Genomic DNA, 13,124 nt, shown 5'->3' on the forward strand with positions numbered 1-13,124 from the left:
GTTCAAGGCCCTGTGCCATTTCAGTCTCACAACAGCTCTGTGAGGTATGTTAGGCTAAGATCTGGTAACTGAACGAAGAGCACCCAGTGAGCTTCATGACAGATTTCAAAACCAGGCCTCTTCAGTCCTAGTCTAACACTACCACACCAGTCCCACTTATCTTGCAAAGTGCTGCTTTAGCCTAAGGTGCTCCTGAATTTTGTTTCAAATCAGCACTGGATTTTTTAAATACTTTTTTTTTCTCAAATTACAAAATGTTTGTTTAATGAACATACATAATGAAGCTATGCTTCAACCATTTTAATTTATTTAATGGTTTTTGGTTCCAAATTACATTTATAAAGCTTTAATAAGAGTGCAATCTTAGGGCATGTTTTATGGAAACTTCAACTTCCCCTAGATACTGTTGCCTCCTGCACAAGATAATTAACATGCCCAACCTTTTAGAGTGGCCTTAAATCTTCCAAATTCCCCCGCACCACCCAAGGTGGGCTGCTGCATAATTTGAGAATGACAGTATTAGGATCAAGAGCATCTGTATTCATTCTCAAATAAATTGTGAATGCAGTGTGTGATTGTGGTAGTATATTGCCTCCTAAAAGTAAATGAACCCAGTATACATTACTCTATTCAAATATTGATCACATTACAAAAACAATTTTATTAACAAAAATATTATACAGGATTAGTGATTGCAGACAACAAAATGAGGTAGCCAACAAAACGAAGTGTCGCTTGATAGGATGGAGTAAAAGGATCCCCTGAGTTGGTGCCACGATAGTTGCTAGAGCTCAACACCCCTCATTTTAAGAGACTATGGGCTGTTTCACAGCTGGTGGGAAACCAGTTTCCCAGTATGGGAATGTGCTGTAGTGCCCAAGTAAGAAGCATCCACTTCCAGTTTCCTATGATGTCTGAGCCTGGAGAGTAGTTTGTTTACGAACTAGTTGGTGAGGACAAGCCAGCATGTGAGAAAACAGCTTGCTTAATTAATTAGTGGGAACAAGATAGAATCAAGTAAGTTTCCCGAGTTCAAACAGCATAAGGGAAAATGTGGTTAGTGCAAAACTGGGAACAGACGATTCTGGTTTTCTCTTCTGGGAAAGGAAAGTATGCAAACCTGATATTCTATACAGCTTGTTCGCATTGTAGTAGGAAGCCAGTTTTGTGCTATGGCTAAATCAGGCAAATACAGTCTTAGTTCCCTTGTGGGGATCAGTAGGTCAACCAGGCAAGGGTATTATGCTTATATGTTGAAGATGATAAACATGTTAGACCAGGATCAACGAGGTCCTGCCAGATGCTGCCAAGACAACAACTCCCATCATCTTTTATCATTGGTCATGCTGGATGGAGCTGATGGTCCAAGGACGCATTAGCTACCCCAGGGTTAAGACCATCAGCTTTTGGCAAGCAGTCCTAGTTTGGAAGCTAGTTGGCCAAATAACAGTTAGACATTTGGATTTCCACTGAAATTTGCTGTAGTGTTGCTGCAAAAGCTTGCTGCTGTTCACCTGTGCCCTTTTTAAGCTCCTCAATCATCTTCTGAAGATACACTGGGAGATGTCGAAAGGTTTCAAGCTCTCTAAAATAAAGATCTAGGAACCAATGGCTAGAGCTAGCGTTAAGCTTGCAACAATCAGCTGTCATCAGCAACGGTTTGGAGCAGGCTAGCTTTTTAAAGCCTACAGAAAAAGGCTTAAATAGCTTATATACAGAACAAAAGTTTAGCAACATCTTGCAATATAAGACCGTCCAAAATTCTGTCTGTGTTTTATGAAAATTGCTTTCCACTTGTGCATGGAATTCCTCAACTTTCTCTTCTGGATTAACAAGATGCAAAAGTTGCTGCTTAGTTGTTTCACACTTTATGATATCCAGTGGCAGGTTCCCCTCAGAATCTTTCTGCTGTAGCAATATTGGTCCTGCAGAAGAAACAAAACATTAAAAAGAAAAAAGTTTATTTAGCGCAGCTAAACAACTGGCTGTTTTTCAGTATCTGCAGTTTTGTCTGCAGCATCTAAAGCTTTTTGATTAACAAATCACATTTTAATTCCCAAACGAATTAGAATTGTTAAGCCTCTTTCAGGCGTATACTATGTGCCTTAAAGATTATGGGGTGAAATGCCCTGCTAAGACCTTTTCTCCTCACCCTCGCAGTCATGTGGTGAGTCAGTCATAGGCTGGATGTTCTAGAACACTGGATCCAAATTCGCTAAGTACTGCAGACCCCTGTTTTTCAAAACTCCAAGCCATGGACCCTCTGGTTTTGAAAAGTTGTATATCTCTAAGGTAGTTTTTGTTATGCGAATGGCGCCACAAACCCTTTGGGGTCCGGAGACCACTAATTGGCAACCACTGTCCTAGAGCAAAAGCTACTTCCTGATCTCATCAGTGTACTACAGATTTCTTTTTGTTAACATAACCAGACGATTCAAGTTCTTTGTATATGTATCATGCTTCAGTATATTTAAAGAAACTGGTAATACCTATTAAAATACAGGTTTACAAAATGTGTTTTGCAAGACACACAAAATAGATGATACTGACAGATGAAGATGATAAAGAAATGAGGAAGCAAACTTTGGGGTACACAAATATAAAATGGGGACTGCTGCCATCCATGGTGACAAATTTATTTCACAATGTTTATATACTGATAGATTGTAATAAAAACTCAAAGTGGTTTACAAATCACAGTAACATTCAATTAAGTTGAGCGCATGGGCAGAAGGCTGTGCCAGGAGCTGAGTTACGTAGCATTTCACATGTCTCAGCCAGATGTATAAAGAATCCTAGCCTTGTTCATACATTTAGGGGGAATTCCTTATGTATGGCAGATAGCATTCAGTATGAGCCAGGCCTTCTATGTGAATGCCAAAGGATGGTAGTTGGTGGCATTTCTCTGCCTCCAAAATGTGGGATAAAGGTCTTGTGAGCTGGTCATCCTTACAAGTCAGCAGGATCTCTTACCTACTATTTTGGAGAAAGAAAAATGCCACCAACTAACTTTCTTTGAGCATTCACATGGAGAACCAAACTCAAAGGAAGGCCTTCCTGCTACTCTGTCACACTGTTTCAGCACTCCCTTGCCAAGTCAGGGTATGAACTGGAGTTTGGAACGTATTTTTAAGTTTAAACAGTGGCACAATAAGAAACAGCAGATTAGATATGCTAAAAATATAGTTTCCTGTTACTTTCCCTAAGACCTACAAAATTAGAAGAAAAATTAGAAGAAAAGGCGATATACCGTATTTTTCGCCCTATAGGACGCACCGTCCCTTAAGGCGCACCTAGTTTTTTGGGGGGGAAATAAAGGGAAAAAATTATTTTCCCCCCCAGGCGCAGGGTTGGGGAAGCTCGAGCTTCCCTCGACCCCAGCCCCCAAACAGGCAGCTCTCTGCAAGCCGTGGGAGCCCAGTGCTGGCTCCCGCTGCTTGAGGAGAGGTCCGCGAAGCCTGGACGCGCTGAGCCCAGCATGCGCAGGCTTCAGCATGCAGGCAGCTCTCCGCAAGCAGCGGGAGCGCTCCCGCTGCTTGCGGAGAGGTCCGCGAAGCCTGCATTCGCCCCATAGGACGCACACACATTTCCCCTTCATTTTTGGAGGGGAAAAAGTGCGTCCTATAGGGCGAAAAATACGGTAGCTTGCTTGCATAAAGCATTTTTTACATGCACCAAAAGCAACAAATGATTAGCATATGCTGTTTATCAGGAGGAGTATGTGTCATTGCACTGAATGCCCTCTAGACAAACAGCCTTGGCTGTCAGATGAACCTTGGGCTGTGTAGATCCACCAGAAGTAACTCTTCCTTAGTGGCTGAATAGGACAGAATGCAAGACTGCGGCTTCTCAAACAACCAGGGCTTAAGTTTTTATTCCATAAACCCCCTAAACATTCACAGAATCAAATAATGTATTTGCATCTAGGAAGGACACACAGAGAAAGCATGCCTAGATTACCCACATTTTTGCCTTTAAGCGGTATATAAATTAATAATAACAACGGTTTCCGGGATGGTGTCTGTATACAGAGAAGACTGCCGTGCACAGTTTAAATGCCCAAGCCTGTATCTAACACCCAAGCCTATGAGTGCAGCACTCATCACCTGCTTGGCAGATAGGTCAGAGGGATTTAATGATCTTGCTTCTACCTAACAGGTCATCAGTACTGACACTGTGTTTTATATTGGAGGACTTTTTATGTGCAGCAATGTGGTCTGAGCCTTCTGCTGCTGCTACTAGAGTGATAGATCAGCTGCAGCCTTTTTAAAAAATAAATAAATAAACCAACAATTCTACTGCCATAGATTACAGGTTGCACATGAAGAAACTGCAATGTACTTAACTGAAATACTTTAATGTGCAGGGGTAAATTGTATGTTAAAGTGACATATGGATCTGGGTGGGGGGAGAGAAGAGCAGCCTACTTTTGTGAAAGGTAAACTGCAAGACCATTAATAATAATGATGATGATAATAATAATAAATATTAATAATAATAATAAATGCTATTATTTGTACCGCACCCATCTTGACTGGGTTGCCCCAGCCACTCTGGGCAGCTGCCAGCATATACAAAAACCATAATAAAATATTAAACATTAAAAACGTCCCTATATAGGGCTGCCTTCCGGTGTTTTCTAAAGGTTGCATAGTTACTTATCTCCTTGACATCTGATGGGAGGGCGAATCCATGAAAACCTGGATTCAGATTCCCACTCAGCCTTAGTGCTCATTAGGAGACATGGGCCAGTCACTATTTCCCAGCCTACCCTACCTCAAAGGACGGTGGGGAAAATAAAAGAGGAGAAACATGGATGCCCCGCTTGAGCTCTTTAAGAAAAAGGTGGTATAACACATCAATAAAATTAACAGGTTGTGTGCCTACAGAGACAGGGCCATGCACACAAGAGCAATATTTTAATTTTCAAATGTAGATATTGCATCATAGTGTAGATTAAAAAAACAACCCAAAACTAAAAAGGGTGACTTATGGGTGAGGGACGTGCCAAAGGACTCTATAAAGTTTAGTTACCAACAATGAGCAATTGTATACTGAATGTGCAGCACAGTTCCTGCCATGCTTCTGTCAAACTGCTTGACAGGCGAAGGCCTGGCATGTGACAGCCAAGATAACTCTGCACACACCGTCTGCACCGTTGCAAGAGGACCTTGATGAATGAAAGTGCAAGCAGATCTTCTCCCCTAGGACAAGGGGATCATCCGCTGCCCATTCTTCACAGACACCCAGGAAAAATGCACATCTGTCAGTGTAATGCCACGTTCTATTGAAGACTTGGGCTTTCGGTAATATTGGCTCTTGCATCACTTAGACCGATTGAAGTGAGGCCAGGTATTGGCTTGGCGTGTCAGTCGCATGGTGCAGTAGATAAATAAAACACCTGGGAGACAGCATTAAGGTTCAGCACAAGCCCACAGAGGGAGAAGAGCAAGGGATGTATTGATTGTGAAAGAATGTCAGCCAGAGACAAAGAAAATAGCCTTTAGGGGGCAGGAGAAGACTGCAAATGCACAGAGGTCTTATAAAACAGACCAACCAGTGTAATGCTTCTGTTTCTGGCTGAGTTTAGCTAAAAGCTATCTAAGTACAGAACATTATTTTGCACTCCACACAGCAGAATTAGTATAGCCATAACAAATCTGAAAACATGAAATACATGAAATTAAACTGACATGCAGAGTAGTGGTATGAGCTACATAAACTCTGTGTTTATATATGGCACACACAAATGCTCTAAAATATATATGCTTTCTCTCCTTTGAAGATGAGTACTTTGTGAGGGGAAGACTCCTCATGGAGGGTATACACAAAATGTTGAAATTTTTGAACTGCTTTAAGTGGGTTTGTTTTTTTAAAAATGCAAAATTCTAAAGTAAGCTATTTCTAAACCTTTCCCCTCCAATTTTTAAAAGCCTAGACTTCTCAGAAGCAGAATTATCAGCCTAAATCTTTGGATAACCATAAATATAAGCAGAAACACAATGAAATTAAGCAGCACAAAGCAGTTAAGCTAACCGTTTCTGCAGTACATTGTAAAAATTAATTTAAAATCCAGATTTTGTGAAAAATGCCTGGTAGGCATGCAATCCACATCACTGCTTGTTCATACAGCTTTTACAAAAAATCTGCAATTCAGCAAATGTGAGAAAGCAGCCAAAGTTATGGGCTTACTGAAATAATTTAACTGACAAGATGAATGAGTATAAATATGGCATGATGCACATCAATATTTATGAAAACCTCTAGCTTTCAAAAATCACATCAAGAACACCCTCAAATTTTAATACGCTGCAGTTTTTACAGATTCAAATTTCTCTTAAGCTTATTTAACACAAACACACTCACCCCCGTGCTGAAGTAGAAGCTTGGCAATTTCTACATGTCCATTTCTCAGGGCATCATGCAAGGGAGTCACCCCATCCACTTGGCTGAACAGGTTTACCTCTGGACAATGTTGCAAAATTTCACGGACACACAGAGTGTTTCCATGGTTACAAGCTTCATGCAAAGGCGTCCAGCCAGCATAGTCTGAATTACAAATCAAGGGAAGTTTGAGAAAACAGTAAAATTAGTAGCAGGATGTTCATAATATTGTCGTTCAAATTCCATTTACCCTTTCGCCCCTCTAACTGGTGTTATGATGAATATTTTGAGAAATCAATATGCTAATTCTGTATTATACTTTTAAAATGAAATGAGGCTAAGATCTACTTCAGGGTCACTTTACAATGAAGCTGTTTCTTTCTTTCTGCAAAGCATCATATTTGTTATTGCTAAAGTAAGAACAAGGCATCTGCAGTCAAAACCACACACTGACCCGGGTCTGTTCGGACCAGAATTTCACATAAAAATCTTGACTATAAAGCCATTCACAGCTTTTATCCTCCTATCTATAAAAAGGCCAGAAATGAATTATTTTAAACCACGACTGTGCTTTAATAGAAAAACCATGCAGACAATTAAGTGCAATCAATAAGCTTTAGCCGCAAAACTACCCATAAAATCTTTGCTTTAATTCATAATCCCGAAGCAGGAACACAAGGAATGAAAAGAACTCTGCGAACACACAAGTATCACAGCTATTTGGGAGGCTTAATGTGTTTGTTCAGGGAAGAAAATAAAACTACTTACCTTTAACGTTAATATCTATTCCTGGAAGAGAGAGAAGATGAATCAATCTCTCCACATTGTTCCTTTTGCAAGCAGTATGCAGGGCAGTCTCTCCTAGCAAACAGAATTAATAGATTATACCAGTCTAGGCAAAATGGCAACTGAAGAAAATAATCAAAGCGCAGGGACTAGGAGATCTGGCTACACGCCAGAGCACTCAGTAATGAATAAGATTTCCCTTTGTCCTGTTTAAATACCTTTTAAGAAAACTCAAAAAGCCCACAGAGCTTCTGTTCCATCAGAGATCCAGCAATGGAACTGCACTGCTAAAGGGTTAACACAGGAATTATCTCTCCCTCTCCCCCACCCACCCGTTCAAGCTGTAAAGCTTCAACCACATTATAAAAGCACCGAATGATCACAGAACACCAAAAATGCTTGGTTTTGAAGCAATAAAAGTTTAGAGCGCAGTTGCCCTCCCTTAAATTTATTCATGAAGCTACATTAAGTGTATGGTTCTTTTTACACAGCATTTGTAGCTTAATTCAAATGAATGTTTCTGGCTAAGCACGAGTGCCTCTACACACTCAAGTATAATTCAGAACTTCAAATCCGTTAACAGATGGTTTGCTGTTTCTCAATAGGCTGTCTGGCTTGCCTACAGTACCAGAGAGAAAAGGGGGGGGGGTGGAGGAGGGAGAGGGAGAGAGATTAAGAAGAATGAAGCAGTCTTAAGAAGAGGGAACACACACACACACACACACACACACACACACACATTTAGACCTAGAAAAAAAGAGAGAAGGAAGACAGTGAAGACTGGCTGCAGTTTACAGGTAGTGGCTCAATTAACGAAGGCAGGCTGTAAAATTCTGATATTTGTTTACGTTTTTGTCCACTGATTATACCAGAACAAGAGTTGACAAAAAACACGTTTCCAAGTGAATGATGAAATTTACCCAAATGAGAACATTCTGCCCTCCCACCCCCACATTTGCTCATTGGGACTGGGTCAGTAAATTTCCTTATTTATATGCAACAGGATATTATTCTTATGCAGAGTGTCTGGTTGTTCGTTGTGGGCAACAATCAAGTCTATCTTTCCCAATGTATCATATTTTAGCCACTTCTTTTAAGAGTAATTATATATCAGTTTGTATTACCTCTCCAATAGCACACCAGTAGGGGGGAAATCAGATGATTTTTTTATCAGTGCATTTGCTGATATAGAGACTTTGGCATAGGGTGGGCATAAAATTTAAATCCAAGCAAAATGAGGGTTCTGCTGTTTTTGGCTCTACCAATAGCTTAGCATATAGTTCTAAAATATCCCTTCTTATATCCATTACCGTTATACTTCAGAGCGCTTTGAATGGCAATAATTATATATGTCTAGGTTAAATTCATATTAAAAATAGTTCCAGAAATTGATTTAAGACAGGTACAAGCATATAAGTACATTTTATTACATTTGTGTATTGAACAGAGCCTGTGTAAACTACTGTACTGTGCTATTTAAAACTCAAGTGCTTGGGTTCTAGTGTAGTTAAAACTAAAATCCAAATGCATTTCATAGCTTGGGCTCGATGCCTAGAAGAAAACAGTCCATATGCTTAATGGGGCTATGTAATTCAGCATACACTTCGGTCTTTGTTTGCAAAACGTCTAGGACGGAAAGAGATGAAGACTGAATTAGACTTTCAAATCAGAGGACGATGCTGATTCTTCCAAGCACAGGTTGAGGTGGATTAGTGAAATAAGGCTATGACTGGAATGGACTCATTTTAGGATGCATTCTCAATTTACAACTCAAGAGAAAATAGTGTGAGTGTGTGTTTGACTGATTAAAAAAAGCAGACAGTCATATCCCCAACTTTAAAAAAGGGCATTTAAAAAAATAGCACAAGAAAGCCATATTTGACTTATGGCAATAATGAGATACCACTCCATCTTCACTGGGGCCAAATGTGGAACTACGGATTGCAAACTTGTGAAGTACTAAGCATAAGTTAGGAAATCACAGTACCTTTAACGTTAACCTTGTTAACAGTCCCCTGCTTCCCTGAAAAATGATGATTATCTTTGCTGCGCATCATCTCAACTTCAGCTTTGTTTCCCAATTTCTTTTGAACACAAGCAGAGTTACCAGTGCCTTGTATACTAAAAGCAAGAAGTGGTAAAAGTACGTTAAAAGACTGAACTTTATTTACATTTTAAAAAACCAACAACATCCCACTTGTTCAGAAGTAACAAGTGTTCTAGCAGACAGATACATCTACATGCTTTCATATTTTGAAATTTAAGTCACTGTAGTTTTGAAACATTCCATACAGTATGTGCTTGTAATAAACCCACCAATCATTCAATATACAGGGCTTAAGCTCACTCTAAAAACATTATTTCTTGAATACTTCTATTTCTCCTGGGAAGCAATTTACATTAATAGTGGGAAAGTATGTATAGTCTGTGAAGTCTACATATATGCAGGGAAAGGGAAAAGGGGAAAAAAAACCTCACCATTCCCAGATGTGTTACAGGATTAAAACCGAGCTTTCTGCCAGTCACAGTAATTTGCAGACAACAACACAGGTCACATAAAGTTCAAGAAATGTGTCAGGTCAGAAGCTGTCCCCCAAAGCAGAATAAAACCGGTGATGTTATAGGTATTACTTACGGTACATCAGGCAGCACTTCGGCTTGGTTCTGCTTATCACCATTTAGCATCAGTAATGCCCTTTGAGACTTAGGGCAAGGCCATTGCCCTATTTTCCTTTTCTTTGCTTTGTGTATCCTTGGCTCACACAACCCAACTTGTAAAGCAGGCAGATAGGAACAAACCTGTTGCAAGAGTCAAACTTTAGTCCAGCTATGTTAAATATGACACATTAACACACATCTGGTAATTAGCAACGCTAACAGTTCCCTCCAGATCTTTATTGCATTTAAAGCTTATCTTCCAGATTATCATACCTAGACTTCACAAAAGCCTTTTAAAGTAAGGCTTATGGTGTGAAACTCTTAAGGACCCATATAGTTTCTCACACCCCTATGCAGGTTATGTTGTTGGGGTGCTGCTGGGAACTTGACTTGCTCTTCTCACACATATTTTGGCTTTTGAGTGGTTTGCTGTATTGTGGGCTACTGTGCTTTAGGGTTCAAGTACATGCTCGAAAGTAGCATCCATGTGTTGGAATCGGGGGGAATATGCTGCACTACAGCAGAAGGCAATTTGCCATGGGGAATGAGAGTAAGATGCACTGGGCTGGATCCAATGTTGCACCAGCGGAAGTCTAGTTTGTAATGTTTACCATTAAGTCCTGCAACACTAGTACCCAATCTCTGTTGATTGGAAAGAAGCAAAAATTCCCAAGAGGAACAGATGAAATATAGATATGTATAAAATTAGGGGGGCAGGAAGAGAGGTTGAAGCAAGACAGTTAGGGGTATCCTGACATTGAGGAACAAAGGAACCAGAAGGAAAACTTGCGAAGTTGTTTCTAAAGAGTCCTTTAGAACCCTCCCCCAATCCCAGAAGAATATCAGCTGTCTAGTTGCTATCATGGTTTGATACCTGATATCATGGTTGGAATAGCTCAAACATCAGTTTCCCAGTTCAGTTGCCACAAGAAAATTGGTTTAACAAACCAGTAAGTCTTGAGTTAATGTGTATGAGGGGGAGGGATGGAGGAAAGAAGGTCAGAGAGGAGGATGAAGCATGCCGGCACATAGTTAATTCCTGGTGCAAAAATGAATGGTTTATTGGACCAGGATCAATGCATTTGATCTAGGCCAGAATGTTTTTGCATTAAGAATGCTATTACTTAGTACAAATGACACTTACCATTTTTTGGAGAGACAGCAATTCAGTAGAAACAACAGCGTTGGTTTGGAATGGCAAGTTTTTAAAAACTGCTTCTGCAACAAACATTTCAAGCCACAGAGATGTTATGGAAGAAATGAATGTTTTTAATTCCTGTGGTGAAAAATCTGAAGAAAAGGGAGACAGTAAGAAAATGTTAGGGAGACAATACAGAGAATATTATTGCTGCATTTCTGTCCTTTAATTGCTATTCCTAAATTGTTAGAATTACTAAACCAGCTGTAGAATTGCTTGCCCAATTCTAGAAACAGAAAGATGCAGCACTCCCAGCAGATAACTGCCCAGCTTCTAGAGAGGCAGAGCTACTTCTTTTGGTTCTTCTGTCAGACTATTCTTAGTGTCAAGCTTATCCTAATGTTCAATTGAAATCTACGCTCCTGTAAATTGAACCCAGGGAACCTAGTCTTCCCACCTGTGGCAGCAGAGAACTGGACATAGTACTCCAGATATCAAATTGAAGAAAACACATTATGCAGTAGCTAAGAGGAACAGGTTTGCAAAGCTGAAGTACTTAAAATATTCGGTAAATGCCATTTTAAAACAGTATGTAAAATCTATGCTTGCATGGATTTGGGGTTTTTTTTAATGGAGAGATTTTTGTTCATGAAAGTTACAATACAAGAAACTTTAAAATCTGTACTAGGACAGAGATTTTCTACTGCCAGCATGCTTGTGGATACCCAAACTTTACATTTTAGCAATCAGGCTCTAATATGAATTATGTAATCTGTTTAGGTGAAATATATAATTAGTTGTTTACAGTAACTCCCTACACTACTACTCTTGGCAATGCAGATAGTGAATGTACAATTTTGTGTCCCCGTTTGCAAAATGACAATGGAATATATGGAAGATTGCCTGTATAGCTCTGGGCACTCTCGCAACCTCTTCCACCAATTGCTTATGATTTACAAACATGAGGTGCTTGATTTATTTATGGAAACATCCTAATCATTATTATTACCATCAACATTATTATTTATTATCTAGCAAACATTAATAATAATTACACTTTCTATGCATAAGTAGTGCTGTAAGATTACAGCGCAGAACCAGAACCAGTGGCCTATTAAAAAAAAAAAAAAGAAGAGGCGGCAAGGGAAGTATAAGCTGGTAGTTAAAAATGCCAGCTAAAGTATTCTGATATGGGAAGAACACCAAGAGAGAGAGAGATAATGAAGACGGGACAAGGATAAATTCAGGTATCGCAGATGAGGAAGGCTTCACACACCCAGTTGGAATAAGTGATGAAATAAGCAGCCAAATATTCCAACTACAATCTTCTGGTTTAGATACAGAGAACTGAAGAGTTTCTTCACTATGCATGTGTATGACAAAATATATTACAATCTTACCATTACATGAAATGGCAATATAAGATGCAAGATCCGCAGCTACAGGATGTAACATATTTTTGTCTATTAAGAACCCTGAAAGAATCCAGTATTCGACCACAACTCCCAAAATTCTGTTCAACAGGTCAGCTACTTCATGCTTGATGATCTAGAAGAGAAGATCGCCTTTAAAATCTCTCTATTACTATATTTTTTCTTAACGTAGAAATTAAAGTCTGTTTCATCCTTTTTAAACTGCTCACGCAAGTGGTCTACCCTATGAGCATCGTAACTCCAAGAAATTTACCAGGTCTTACTACAGTTTCCTTAACTATACCACAATATTGCCAGAAGATTATGACTTGTTTGTTCATGTGATTGGGAGCTGAAATATTTAATCTTATTGATCACCAATCTTTATCCACTAACATTCAAGAAGCACAAATTGCGGGTGCTTGGATGGAACAGATAACTGCTCTATTAAACATGCTGAGGCCCTGCTACCATGTGCTGCTAAATTCAACGCCAGGATTGGACCAAGCAACTCACTCTTGAATTCAAATGCCCCCTGCTAAAATATTTCGAGGAGGACAGACTACTCCCCTAGAGGAGCTAAAATGAAGGCCAAATTAATTAACCCTGCTTATGTATATTCCAATTAATATATTGTTTCGCCATGCTAATCCAAAATAAAACTACAGGCTGATACATAGGGAGAATTTACATTCTCCATTTTGTTTGTGAGGCTCTAGTATAGTTGATTATATGGTAGCTTCTAG

At 39.5% G+C, this 13,124-nt stretch overlaps 1 protein-coding gene across 3 annotated transcripts in view; it reads right to left on the reverse strand.

Annotated features, from left to right (window-relative positions):
* Window positions 1-641: 641 nt before the first annotated feature.
* The window catches only part of SLF1 (SMC5-SMC6 complex localization factor 1), a 31,924-nt gene continuing 19,441 nt past the window's right edge, over window positions 642-13,124 (reverse strand). For all 3 annotated transcript variants that reach the window (XM_083403850.1, XM_083403849.1, XM_083403848.1), the window contains exons 12-18: window positions 12,367-12,514; window positions 10,973-11,118; window positions 9,806-9,969; window positions 9,158-9,291; window positions 7,153-7,245; window positions 6,367-6,549; window positions 642-1,925 (exon numbers count right to left, since the gene is read on the reverse strand). In XM_083403850.1, the coding sequence (XP_083259976.1) occupies window positions 1,432-1,925; window positions 6,367-6,549; window positions 7,153-7,245; window positions 9,158-9,291; window positions 9,806-9,969; window positions 10,973-11,118; window positions 12,367-12,514 (1,362 nt within the window). In that variant the 3' untranslated portion in view covers window positions 642-1,431. The remainder of the gene's footprint in view (window positions 1,926-6,366; window positions 6,550-7,152; window positions 7,246-9,157; window positions 9,292-9,805; window positions 9,970-10,972; window positions 11,119-12,366; window positions 12,515-13,124) is intronic.

The sequence above is a fragment of the Podarcis tiliguerta genome (genome assembly GCF_965153285.1).
Source record: "Podarcis tiliguerta genome assembly, chromosome: 11".
Taxonomy (NCBI): domain Eukaryota; kingdom Metazoa; phylum Chordata; class Lepidosauria; order Squamata; family Lacertidae; genus Podarcis; species Podarcis tiliguerta.